General features: G+C 44.4%; 1 protein-coding gene across 1 annotated transcript in view; it reads left to right on the forward strand.

Annotated features, from left to right (window-relative positions):
- bnc2 (basonuclin zinc finger protein 2) overlaps positions 1-14,638 on the forward strand; it is a 111,628-nt gene that overhangs the window by 61,075 nt on the left and 35,915 nt on the right. Inside the window, exon 3 of the mRNA XM_030788302.1 lies at positions 1,384-1,619. Coding sequence (XP_030644162.1) covers positions 1,384-1,619 — 236 coding nt within the window. The remainder of the gene's footprint in view (positions 1-1,383; positions 1,620-14,638) is intronic.

Genomic DNA, 14,638 nt, shown 5'->3' on the forward strand with positions numbered 1-14,638 from the left:
GTGTGTTTATGTATGTTTAAGTGCTGGATGGGGTGCAAGGCTTGATGATTAAAAAAAAAAAAAGAGGGGGTGAAGATAGTGCAGAAGCCAAAAGCACTGTGTGTGAGTGTGTGAGAGCGAGCGTGTGTATGTGTGTGTATATAAAAGAGTGTGTTTGTGTGAAACGCTGCTGTGGTTTTACTGTGGGTAGCCATAGAACACACACACACACACACACACACACACACACACACTGGTTAAGCAGTCGAACATGTGGTCTGATGTTCAGTCACAGAACCAGAGCACATCTGACAGGATATAGCCAATATAATCGTAACGTCTCTGATTTACACTCCTCTCTGAAAAAAAAGAAAAGAAAAGAAAAGAAAAGAGGGATTCTGTAAAGTCATGCACAGATGTAACACAGTCACCTCTCCTCCAGACGATCGGCGTTGGACTGGATAATGTTTGATATTTATCATCTACTGTGTTCTTCCTATCATCATCTTACTCATATATTTAATGTTTTAAAAATATTGTTTTAAACGTAGCATTTGTAACAGTGTCATCTTAAGAGTAGAAAAAACTGGTTTCATTAAACTAAGAGAGAAGAAAGAAAAATCCACAGGTGCTTGACAGTAAACATGATTCTTTTTTTGGTTATTGTTAAATAATATTGTTCAAAAATAGCTTAATTAATTAGCAAAGGACATTTTTGTCAGGTGGTAAAATGATATTTATTTTTAACAACTTTGTTATTATTATTATTTGTTTAAAACATATTAAAACTAGAGCTTTCAAATAATTAAAATAATGAGTCGCAATTAATCACGAGTTTGTGTAGTCAGTTGCAACTGATTGGATTTTGTGCAAAATGGCCAAAATGTTACTACTACTAACTTTACTACTAATACTACTCTTAGATATTGCAGATATACTTGTCCTATTCCTTTGCACTGAGCAAATAGCTTAGACACATTTTTGGATGATAAGGCAGCTCACTTACTGTACAATATGCACAGGGATGGAAAACAACCTCTTACAAGGTACCGATGTGGCAGGTGACTTAGTCAGCTAGCCAGCTAACCTAGATTTCCTCAAACTACGGCTGATTCAAAAGGTCATATTAGGTTTTTGCGTTAACAGCGTTAAAAAATTAGTGGCGTTAAAAAAAAAAAATCGCGTTAACGCGTCATTAACACGTTAAGTTTGACAGCCCTAATTAAAACATACTGAGACAACCATAATCTTCTGCTACTGAAAAGGAATGAATTCATTAAAACTGCAAATATGTTTCACATGTAAAAGTGACCTCCTCTCTCTCTCTCTCTCTCTCTCTCCCTCTCTCTGTCTGTCTGTCTGGATGCTTGTGTGTGTGTGTGTGTGTGTGTGTGTCTCCCTCAGCTCTAGACAAGCTGAGCACGCAGCACCTGTACCATCCGACACAGGTGGAGATCGTGCAGTCCAACGTGGTGTTTGACATCAGCAGCCTGATGTTGTATGGTACTCAGGCCGTACCTGTGAGACTGAAGATCCTGCTGGATCGTCTCTTCAGCGTTCTCAAACAGGACGAGGTTCTCCACATTCTCCATGGGCTGGGCTGGACGCTGCGCGATTACGTCAGAGGCTACATACTGCAGGTCAGAGAGCGTGCGCTGTAACACACACGCACACACACACACACACACACGGGTCAGAAGGCACCAGTTAATACACTCTATTATACACTTACTCTTTCCTTAACACGCCGTAAAAACACTGGACTTACTGTTACGCACACACATACATACGCACACAGACAGACAGACACGGACATGCACACTCGCAAAGGTACAGTCTGTCCTGTTTAAATTAAAAAAAGATGCAGAAGTCATGTCAATGCTACTTAATAATTCATTATATGAATCATATTTCACTAACTTAATTTCTGTCTATTTATTTATGAATCTCATTATGCATTTGTTAATTATTTAACTGGTTCAGATTTAATCAGCATAAAACAAAACTTAAAGCAAAGAAACAAATGTTCGCTTTGATTCTAGAAGTTTCCTTTCGTCAAGCATCTAAGTTGTCGAGAAATCCGTACAGAGGATCCTTTTACTGTTTTATATCAGAAACATGTCTCTCTCTCTCACACGCACACACACACACACACACACACACACACACACACACACACGGACATAATGAAGAATAGACGTGGAGAAAAAAGAGGAGAAAATGTCACGCCAGCAGGCTCAAAAAAAAAAAAAAAACAACGGTCTGAGTGTGTTTCCCTCCTTCTCACCCCCCCTTTAATTGGAATCAGACACATTTTTTAATCAAAGGTACAGCCTTTTTTTTTCTTTTTGCTCCAGCTACCAAACCAGAGTGTTCCTGAACGAATTAGCTAAGAGCAAGTGAACATGTGCTTGCGGTTTTTGACTTGGTGTGTGTGACAGTCAGTGCCAGGGGTTTGGGTGGATGGCTTTGCTTTTGGAGGCCGTCTGTAAGTGGAACAGTATGGGCCCAAACCGACTACAGCGGTTTTTGGGGCCTTGTACGTGGAAACGGCTTCTGTGAGTAAAAAAAAAAAAAAAACCTCCCTCCATTTTTCTATGCCTCTTTTCTTTTTTTTCTTTTTTTTTTGCAAAAACTCGTTTTTTTTTTCCCCACGTCTAAAACAGCTCTGCCTTTGTCGTCCCCATCTACGGGGAGAGTGAGAAGACACCCCCTCATCCGCCCCCCCCCCCCCCCCCCCCCTTTATGTTTTTTTGTTTTTCATTTTTTTTCCCTCCCTTTACTCGTCTCCTTTTTCAGTTCTCTCAAAACTCCTTTTAGTCAAGGATTCGATGACGTCTGTTTATCCGCTAATTTTTTTTTCTCCCCCCCCCCACCGGTTAAAAGTCTTACGACAGTATATTCCCCGGTTCGAGAAGTGGGAGAGTTTGTTTAGAGAAAAGTCGTCCGTTTTCTCCAGAAAGAGACGCTTCTCATATTTTGAGGCATTCCTTCTGGCTGCGTTTTTGGGGCCATAAGAAAAAGAAAGAGACACGGTAAGAGAGCGTGTGCTAATCTCGTCTCAAACCGTACAGCCCGGCTTCTAATCAGAGTTTCTTACTCTACCACGTTCCCTTCCGCTTTGGAGTAAACGCCAGGTCACTGTGACGGATTCGCACGCATATCTGCAGGGATTGTTATCATGTGCGTATTTTAAAAAGAAAAGATTGTTTTAATGATAATATTGTTTGAAATTTTAGCCCTTAAATTCTCACGCTGTTGTGACACGATGGAGCTTTATTTTTATTTATTTATTTTTTTTATCCTTTTATTATTTTCAGGTTGCGCCCGAAACGAAAGAAAATCGTTATTCCTCGAGCCTTTATCTATCCGGCCGTTTTACATAAATCACTCCTTTTCACCTTTTCAGAAAAGATAGGATTAAAAATGATAAAATCAGCGAGAGGGAATGACACTGAGTGACAAACACACTCGCTCCAAAAAAAGAAAAAAAAAAAACAAGAAAAAGAAAAGACACAGACACCTATCACACTGACAATCACATTAATGAACAGCTCTTGCCTCATCCTCCCCTCTCTCTCTCTCTCTCTCTCTCTCTCTCTCTCTCTCTCTCGTCTTTGCTGTCTGTCCTCTCTCTTTGTTTTGCACTTTGGGCCTGTTTTTTTTCCTCTCTCTTTCGCTCTCTGCTGTCTGCCTATCAGACGGAGAGACAAAATGTGGAATGCTGTTAATCAGAGCCTTGACACGTTATGTCACAAGCCCCATGGAAGGCGCCGGAAGGTGTGCATGTGGCAGAATCTTAATCTGGCAGTCATAAATATTTCATTTGGAAATTTTAAAAAACAGAGTGAGAGAGAGAGAGAGAGAGAGAGAGAGAGGGGGGGGGCATTGATAAGTGATCAAATACAGGCGTAATGTTTTGAGTTGAGTTTGTAGCTTTTCTATAACTAGCAATGATATCTAGACTCCTCTAATCGTATCATTTATAGATTACAGACCAATGTTTGCAGTCTTATTGTTTTCAAAGACATCTAACATTGATGATACTATGGCAAAGTTCAGTCCAAACTGAAAAGCAGTGATTTCAGTCACAAAGCTCCCATCATGGAGCTACTGATCAAATGATAAAATGCCCTGATTCAGACGTACAGAAGAACCATGCTGTGTCTGAAGTCAGGAAAGAAAGAGAAAAGAAGTGTCTGTGTTGTTCTCTCTCTCTCTCTCTCTCTCTCTCTCTCTCTCTCTCTCTCTCGTGAGTGTGTGTGTGTGATAATCATTTTCATCAGTATAGTGATTACTAATAATAAAAAGAATTTTTACCACAGTACAAATATATTCTTAAATATTTAAGAAAATGAAGACAAAGAGGTTAGATGTGCTGTAAGAATAATAACTTGAGTGTGTATATTTGTGTGTGTGTGTGTGTGTGTGTTTACCGGTGTCAGGGGGCACTCAGAATACTCACAAAAGTATTTTCAGCTTGTAGCCCGGCTCTGCGCAAACACACACACACACGCACACACACTCTCTCTCTGTCTTTCTCTCCCTTTCACATGCAGTCAATCTCTGTCTCCACAGATACACACACACACACACACACACACGAGTGTGCACACACACACACACACACTCTCTGGGTGATTTGACAGTGACAGTGATGTGGCAGTAGTGTGGTGATGTGTGGAATACCCTGTTCTTTACTGGTGACAGAGAACAGTTAGCGCTTCAGCGCTCTCCAATTTGAATCAAAGCACTCATGACGCTTATGCTGTGTTCACCAGTGGAGTTAAGACTGCTAAACTCCACCGCTTATGAATAATCCTCTCTCTCCCGCTCTCTCTCTCTCTCTCCTGCTCTCTCTCTCTCCCTCTCCCTCTTTTTTTTGACCTGTCTCTCAGGTAGCGTATCTGTCACCAGTAATAAGTCATTGCTGGTTTCCTCGGGCAGTCGTGCCCGTCTACTGTCACTCAAAGCAGCGGCGCGCAGTCCCTCGCTCACCGAGCCACACACACACACACACACACACACACACACACGGCTGGTCTCCCCTCAGTGCCTTCCTTGTGTGATCTTGACACTGCGGACAGGAACACTGTGTCCATACAGAGAGAACCGTGAGAGAACTCTCTCTCTCTCTCTCTCTCTCTCTCTCTCTCTCTCTCTTAATCTACATTATGTAAGATCAGACTTAAAGGTTACTTCTTCTCCGCTTAACACAATGTTATTAGACACCTGGACTTGCTTGCTGTAACTCCTGTGTGTGTGTGTGTGTGTGTGTGTGTGCTGTATGCATGGACACAGCTGCATTCCACAAAGTCCAGAGAACAAGGATTGGACAATAACCTCATGTGGTCTAATTTAATTAATTATTTTTTTAATGTAATTTTTTTTAAAACAGTAGGCAAATATAGATCCTTTTCCCATTGCTACCTAAAACTGTTTTAACAAGCTTTAAAAAAGAAACAAACAACCCCCCCCCCCCCCGAAAAAACTACTAATCTCACATTACACTTTCTCTTCATTCATTGTGTCATTCCAAATCAACACCAATCAAACAGACACCAATCAGCCCCCCTCCCCCCCCTTCTGTGGTCCTTATTAAGAATACTACATATTTGTTGCTTCAGAAGCTAAAACAAACTGGCATTGTTTAGCGCAATCAAAGCTACACAGGCTCGGGAGAAAAGAAAATATATTGTTGAAGCATGACTAAGTATGCGTAGACTTTGCAATTTACTGGCGTAATAGACTGTTTAAGCAGAGGAAATGAATCGATACCATAAAAAGGCCGATACCTCGTTGAGTGTTTTGAATTTTGATTTGCGGCTGGAGAGAATTAGAAATAACATCAATAGCTATTAAAATGAATGATTGTTATTTTTTTAATTGTCCTTTAGTTGGATTTATATGACCTTCACATTACAGTCTCATACACACACACACACGCACATGCACACATACACACGCATGCACCGATATGCACACACACACCCGCATTCACTGATATGCACACACCTACACTCACACAAACACACACACACACGCACGCATAGACATTGAAACACATACACATACACACAGATGCGTGCACACACACACGCACACACACACACGCACACACACACACACTCACACTATCACCTTAAGGTAAACAGCCGATATTGGCACTGCTCTGACATTAACACCCTATAATCATCATAACTCGCATATACCGTATACATGATCAGCACTGAGACTGTGTGTGTATGCGTGTGTGTGTATGCCTGTGTGTGTATGTGTCCTCTGTAAACATGTACTTATGGTATCAGAATCCTTTTCTTAGCGTATGAAAAGTGCTTTCATTTGTAAAAAGCGATTTAATGACCTGTATGCCGGTGGGAAGCACTTTTAAAGTTGTGTGTTGTAAAATGTTCCATTAGAAAATTGAATGGACACCCAGAGGAATCGTTGCATTTTGACGTTTTAACTTCACTCTGCGACGTCTAAAGATGATGACACAGAAAGAAAAAAAAAATCCCAACGCTAATGAAACCCCATCAGCATTTTCACTCCTTCAATTGTTGTTGCATACCTGTCATCATATACATGGTTTGCTATCATATGAATTGTTCTCATGAAGGAAAAAAAAATGGCCATAATTAGGAGCACTGGGACACACTAAACTTGACTTTTATGTTTAAGGCAGATTCAGACAAACATTTCATTATGTAAGATAGTATTATTAGAGGTTTATTTGTTCGCTACCAGAAAAGGTTTAGTGTCATATGAAGGTTTGAGTCTTTGTTGTGTGTGAGTGGTAGTGGTTTAGAAGTTGCTGGAATGAGATGCTCCCCCTGTTTGTGGTATAAGTGAAATTATTATATCACATGTCAATGAGGGAAAAGTGACAGAATATGTATTTTTCTCTTCATAGAGAAAGCGAGAAGCTTGTGTAATTACAGTCAGTGTTGTTTTAGGTGGTTTATGTGTGTGTGTTTGTGTGTGTGTGTGTGTGTGTGTGTGTGTGTGGGTGGATGGATGTGTGTGTGGGTGGATGTGTGTAGACGTTGTGATGGTTGAGAGGCCAGTTTAGGTCGGTACTGGAGTCCGGTCCGTGTCTCTTGTTCGTTTTCTTTTGTTCTGATCTGAGATCAGCCAAGAGAGAGAGAATCAGACAGACTGAGAGAGAGAGAGAGAGAGAGAACTGTCCAGTCTTACAAAACCGACAACAACAGGGGCCTTTGGCATGATTAAACTTAGCCCCTTGTCCTATCAGCCAACCCCCCCCCAACCACCACCACACTTCTTATTTGTTCCAAACCCCCAACACCAAGGCAACACAGTAACCCCCCCCCCCCACCTCCATTCCTCACCAACACCTCCTCCACCTTTCAGCTCATTCCATCAGAGCCTCCAAAGTGAAGTGTGTGAAAAATGGAGGGGAGTCTGCTAAGTGCCAGCCTTCACCTCCTCATTGTCCAAGTTCTGTCCCAGGCGGTCTCCTCTCTTTCCTTCTCTCTCCCTCTGTCTCTCTCTCTCTCTTTCCCTCTCTCTCTCTCTCTCTCTCTTTCCCTGTCTCCCTGTCTCTCTCTGTCTCCCCCCCTCCTGCTCCTCCAGCTGTAAGCTGTAAGCTGGAACGCCGACTCTATAGCAATGGAGACCAGATGCCGACATTTCTTCTCCCTTGTCACTTGGCCGCTCCCCGGCAGCTGGAATTTGTATCAGTCTGGGCCCTCTGTCTCTCTCTCTCTCTCTCTCCCTCTCTCTCTCTCTCTCTCCCTCTCTCTCTTGCTGAGGTTAGGGAAGAAAAGGGGGTTTGGACGGCTAACATGTGGACCTGGCGTGGCTAAGTGACATTCCCAGTAATGTTCATGTCCTTGTAGAACATTGTGCTTCCTCTGGCTGATTTTTTTTTCCCCTTCCTTCTTTCCTTTTTTTTTTTTTGCCTTTTTTTTTTCGCAAACGACATGCATGTTTCTCAGACTTTCTCCGACGATGGTTCCAAGACAACCAGATGGAACCGCTAAGCTAAGCTAACCTCCCACTCCACCTCTTACTTCTTCCATTACCCCCCCCCAACCCTACACCCACCCCAACCCCCACCCGCACCCACCCTCCCTCCAACATGCTCACTCACACCATCATATCTTCCTCCCACCCCTTCCCTTCTCTTCCCTTAGGGACAAGCAAGGATAACAGAGGTGGTGGTAGTTAGCTGGGGGTGAGGGGTAGGGTGTCGTGGAGGCCGGCGGTAGGGGGCGGGGGGGGGGGGGCTGTAGTTACAATAGGTCCATTTTATTCAAACATTCAAACAGAACTGCCATCTGGGTGCAGTGTGCCCGGCTCATCTTGCGCTCTTGCGCAAAGGAATGTGCGGTGGGGGCAAGGGGGTGTGTGTGTGGGGCCGAGGGGGGGGTCCACAAACCATCGTCGCGACCGGGCCAGACCCGATACGGTCCTTTAATGAAGGATGTCCTCTGGCCAAGAAAGACGCCGTTCGATTAAGAGGAAGATGGAAACCGAGGAAAACGAGCTTCAGTTTCAAACGCTACTATAGCAAACAATCAAACACAGCACCGCGCTATGGCGACCGCTAACACAGCTGCAGCTGTTGCTATGGGTACGGTCAGAAGGTGAAGTCAGGTGTTTGTCTGTTTTAAACTGTTTAAAACATGAGAATAAGTAAAGAGCTCTGAAGAAGAAAATGCTGTCATAGGATGCTCCAGTCACGTAATAACATGGTTATAACACTGGTATTAAGTAACACACACACATAATGCATTCTGGTTGTGTATTTAATGCTATATCAAACTATATTAGTTTTTAGGGTCAAATGTTTTTTTGCCTCTATGTTTCACTTTATCAGCTCACACCTCATTGCTCTCTCCCTCTCTCTCTCTCTCTCTCTCTCTCTCCCTGTCTGACTCTTTCTCTCCCAGTTAAGTTGAAGGTCGCACTGTCTCCATCCTCTCTTGAGAAACTTCCATTTTAGGTAGTCAGTGTCTGTGCAAAAATTTTTTGGAAATGATCCCCCCCCCTACCTCCTCACTCTTCACCCCCACCACCCCACCTACCAGAAACCTTCCTCATCCACACATCTTTCTATCCTCTTCTCCTCAAACTGCTCTCTCTCTGCTCCTATACCTCCACTTCCTCCCCTGCCTCCCGTGGTCCTCCTCATGCCTGGTTTTTGTTATCGCTGGCCATTGTCTCATCTGAGGGCCGAACCGGGGTGCGATGTTTCTTAAGGTGGAATTTCTGCGTTCATATGGTTATGATTTTGAGGACGTCAAGCTGGATTTTTGTTTTAAGGCGTACGCTTGGCTCTGGGCTAACGCGGCCAGCTTTAGGCACATCAAAGGGCCCCGCTGCACTGAATCAAGGTGATTTGGACACCCACCCCCACCATCAACCCACCCCTCCCCTCCTCTTTTCCCTGAAGCTTCATCCCTCTCTCCCTTTCTCACTCCCTCTCTCTTTCCCTTCACATGTGGACAGATGCACCAGCACTGCATTCTCACACCACTCAGCGAAACCTTCGTCATCATCAACATCATCATCATCATCATCCTCTTCCCCCTCATTCTTTCTTTACCCTCATTATTCTTCCAAACAAAACTCCTTCTTTACTAATTCCCTATGGAGAGTATAATCTATCTATCTATCTATCTATCTATCTATCTATCTATCTATCTATCTATCTATGTGTCTGTCTGTCTGTCTTCTCTCTTTCTCTCTCTCTCTCTCTCTGTCTATCTATGAGGATGGTAGCAAGAGCCCTGGTAGTAAGGTTGGGAGATGGATTTCTCCATGTTAACCCCGAGTGAAACTAACAGAGACAAATTAAATGTTATCCAAGGTCATATGTCGTAACATGTGAATTCAGGTAAAGTACAAATCCCACAATGCCCTTGGATAAAAAGGGAATGAGAACGCATTGTAGCGTTGTGATCCAGCTGGGTCAGTTTCAACTTTAAGGTTTCATTAAAACATCCTTTAATTTCAAATGAAATCAATTTTGCAGCTGTTTGCATTGACAGAACTTTGAATTGGGATCAGTGGACAGAAACATACCCACAGAGAATGGGAGAGTCAGATTCAAACACAGGACTTGGATACTTGGATGACACTGTTCCCTTGTCTGAGGCAAAAGTTACTGTTCACATTATAATTTTGTGTGTGTGTGTGTGTGTGTGTGTGTGTGTGAAGCACAGTTCAGCGAAGGCAAAGCTCAAACCGACGGGCCCGTATTAGGCATGCCGATGCCAAATCCGCACTTTTTACCCCTCCGCCCCCGAATCCCTTACTCCAGTTCCAAATGCATTCAAGCTGCAGAAGGGGGTTAGATGCAGGTTAGGACGTATGAAGGAATTTGGAAGTAATTCCACTTATATTGGATTTGGATAACAGCGTTCTCTCTTTGCCACGGCCGCAGTGGGTCGCATCGGTTCTCGCAAGATGGATGGATGGAAAGAAAGAAAAAAAAAAAACAACGAACCAAAGGAGAGAGAGATAGAGAATGAGAGGGGGTGAGAGACAGATACAGAGAGAGAGAGAGAGAGAAAATCTGAAAAGTGAGGTCGTGAAGTCATAGCCTTTTTGATTATTTTTTTTTAAGGTTTCATTTCAGGACAGTTCTCCACGTTGTGACATTGTGATGTAAGATTAGGAGAAAGACAGAAAGAAACTGGGGGAAAAAAAAAAAAACCCAAAACCAAAAACTGTATCTTGTGTCTTACACAGAGTTAAAGATATTTGAGAAGTGGATTACAGTGGCATCTGAGCACTGTGTGCTCGGAGCTTTTGGCCGAATTATCCTGAGGCAAGGCAGACATCTGCTCCAGAGCTTGTGAAAAAGTCTGAACGAGTATTTTTAGTCGTTTCCCTTATTATCTCGCCCGACACGATTCACACACATCAGTGATTATCCGTGTGTGTGGTATGGCTCTCTCTCACTCTGTGTGTGTGTGTGTGTGTGTGTTTGTGTGTGTGCATGTGTTTGTAGGAGTGTTTGTGTGCATGCTTGTGTGCGTATGTGTGTGTGTGTGTGTGAGTTTGTGTGTGTATTTGTATGTAGGAGTGTTTCTGCATGTGTATGTGTGTGTTTGCATGTAGGAGTGTTTGTGCATGTGTGTGTGTGTGTGTGCGTGCATGTGCATGTGTGTGTGCATGTGTGTGTGATAGTGTGTGCGCATGTGGTTGTATGTAGGGGTGTTTGTGCGTGTGTGTGTGTATGTGTGTGTGCATGTGTGTGTGCATGTGTGTGTGTGATAGTGTGTGCGCGTGTGGTTGTATGTAGGGGTGTTTGTATGTAGGACTGTGTGCGTGTGTGTGTATATGTGTGCGTGTGATAGTGTGTGTGTGTGCGTGTGGTTGTATGTAGGGGTGTTTGTGTGTGTGTGGACAGTGCGGACAGGCCAGGCCAGGCCAGGTGTGTCCCTGTGGAGTGTGTGTCTCTCAGTGTGAGTGCACTGGTCCCTGGCAGCGTCACGCAGGCAGGCAGGCTTTTTGGGCTGGAGCCTTCATTAGGCAGCTCAGGGCTGCAGGAGCACACGCCGGAGTCTGGCCATCGATCCTCTTAGGTAGCAAGTGCAGCCAACACATTCAGGTCACGGCCCTACTCGCCTTTGAAGCAGCACTACTTCATATCACTCTCCTGACAGCAGCTGCATCTCTCTCTCTCTATCCCTCACTCTCTCTCTCTCTATCCCTTACTCTCTTACTCTCTCTCCTCTGTCCTCCTCTCTGTCCATCTCTCACTCTCTGTCTGTCTGTCCCTTGCTCTCCCTGTATATGTATCTCTCTGTCTTACTACCTATGTCTGTCTGTCTTCTTTCTCACACACACCATCTCTATGACTGAATTTAAAAAGTCCCCCCCTCTCTCTCTCTGCCTCAGTGCACACCAATAAGGAACAGAAAAGCTTAGACTTGTAACAATTGAATTTCACACTCACTTTGTCCATGGCTCTTTTTCTTTTTCTCATACACACACACACACACACACACAAACACACACACAGACACAGGGGGTTTGAGTTCACAGTGTGGTCACAGTGTTGCAGTGAGTGTAAAGAGTAGTGTAGAGTTGTTGTTGTTGTGTTGTTGTGTGTTTCTTCTGTTGTCATGTTTTGCTTGGTCAGGAAACAGAAGATTTCGGATCAAGCCCATAGAAAATGATCTATTTTTAAGTATTATGTACTAAGTGTTATGCTGGATTATTTGATCCCTACATTACAGATTATACAGCATAGGCCAAAAATGTGAGTACTTCATTATAGACGACAAGTCTGTTATGTGCAAGCGGAGAGAAAGAATCATCTAAAATCTTAATGAGGGAGAGCACTCAAACACACACACACACACACACACACACACACACACACACACACACACAGACATAGACACACACACACACACACACACACACGCACACACACGACTACTTCTCAGGAATTCAGAGCCTGCGAGCAGTCAATCTCAGTTCATCAGCAGTGGAGAGATCAGACCATTAGGACAGTGGACAGAGGCAAGACGCTAATTGCCTGGCATTGAGAGCATACCTACATACCCATTCTCTGCATCGCAGATGAGACATTGGTTCAGTGGGCTTGGCTCGGGCAGAAAGGAAGAAAACATTACTGTGTTTTTAGGCATGTCTCGAGCTACGGTAAAAGGGTGGGTCTACCCTGTCCGTCGGGAAGGACTATATGAGGCCAGTGCATTTGAGACGCTTCTCATACTATTCATCCATTCATCCGTCCGTCCATCGCTGTATCACTCCATCACTTCAGAGCAAACCACTGGGAAGTTCTGCTCTGTAACAGAGTCGAATTAAAAAAGAATCGTATTAAAAAGCTGTAGCCCTTTAGTGGAAGTCTAGGATGTAGTGAATACATTTGGGTGGGTTGGGCTTTGATGTTGGTTGTTTTTAATAAAAATGGTTGTAGAGATGACTGTTTTTATATAAGCCAATGGGAGCTGAGGGACTTCTGAAAGACAGCAGTAGGTTTGATATAGCTAAAACTCCATCAGGACACCTTTTTTGTCCTTTTTCCTTATATGTTTTAATATGGTTTTTGCCTCTCTCTCTCTCTCTCTCTCTCTTTCTCTCTCTCTCTCTCTCTCTCTCTTTCTTTCTCTCTGCTTTCAGCTGCCAAAGTGACACAGACTTACCCGTTAGCCAATTCAATCCTACAGCTTTATCTAGAGGAGCTTGTTTGATTCTTAAGATTCTCTGACGCGTACCCTCTCTTCCCACCCCTCTTTCTCTCTCTCTCTCTCTCTCTCTCTCATCTCTTTCTCTTTCTTTTCTTCTCTCCGTATCCCTCCGTCCCTCTGTAGTTCTGCAGCGCGCGCATTAAGCTAAAGAAGAGAGGCACCTGCGATCGGCCGTCGCTCGCTAACGCTACCCGCCCGTAGCCGTAGCACAGTTACAATGAAAAAGAATATTCCGGGCAATATTAATGCCGCGGCGCTCACGGATTCTCCCAAAATCCCATCCCTCTGATACGAGCGCACCCCATCTTCCCTTCCGCGAATCCCTCTCCGCATTTGGCTTTCTCTTTTTTCCCCCCCTGCCCGTCATCTTGGCCTCGGGTTTTCCCCACGGTGGCTTCCGTCATGGCGGGGAGAAGACGGCGGTGCTCTCCCCGAGGCTCATAGGCTTCTGAATGGCTAATGCAGGCAAGGGAGAAGTCTTTCTCTTTCTCTCTCTCTCTCCGTCCCGAACAGTTATTTACTGCACCCTGCTGCCTGTTCAAAGGGGTACGGGGCATGTTTTAATTACCTCCTCAAACAGAATCCCTTTTTCCCTCTCTCTCTCTCTCTCTCTCTCTCTCTCTCTCTTGCTCCCTTTCGTTTTTTTTTCTTTTTCTTTTTTCTCATCATCCTCCTCGCGTCTTCACACTCTGCGTCTTTACCATGAGCTATATCCTCTCGGTCGCATTTCGTAAAAGGAAATGGCTGCCGCTCCAGACATGGCTGTCGTCAGGGTTTCGGTTAATTGTCGGGGTGGGTGGAAATTGAATTTCCTTCAAGGTCAGCGACATTAAGGATGCTGGGAATTTGCTGCTCTGCGCAACCCCCCCCCCCCCACCCCCCTTGAAGTCGCTGGTCTGAGACTCCTTGGTAGGTATCGATTGGGTGGATCGGAAGTCCACCACATGCTCATCAGCCTGGGGAGTTTGACCTCCCCCCCCCCCCCCCCCCTCTCCCTGGTTGCTCACTGCAGATGGACAATAAGAACCACAGATCATGGGGGAAAACATTGAGAAGTCCAACACCTGAAGCCCCAAAAAATCAGCTTTGTTGTTCCTTAACCTCGCAACTGTTTTTGGCATCGAGTGTGTTGTCTGATAAACACTGACAGTCTTTGGCTTTGACTAATACGCAACTCGAGGCTCAGGTATGACCTCACCCAGATGCCTCCTAGGTTGTTTCCTCTGTGTGTTGCCATCGGTTACAAGGGTTCGAACACATGGTGTGTATGTGTGCGCGTGTGTCACATCCGCTGGCGAATGGAAACGTTTATGCACTGCGAGTGTGTCCCGAGGTGAGAGAGCTTACGCTCGTAAAAAGTAGCGGGGGATCCGAGAGGGAGAGGAAGCAAACAAGGATGACACACACACACACACACACACTCACACACACACACACACACTCACAGAGACCTCCCACAC

Source organism: Chanos chanos, chromosome 11, assembly GCF_902362185.1.
Source record: "Chanos chanos chromosome 11, fChaCha1.1, whole genome shotgun sequence".
In the NCBI taxonomy this organism is placed as follows: Eukaryota; Metazoa; Chordata; class Actinopteri; order Gonorynchiformes; family Chanidae; genus Chanos; species Chanos chanos.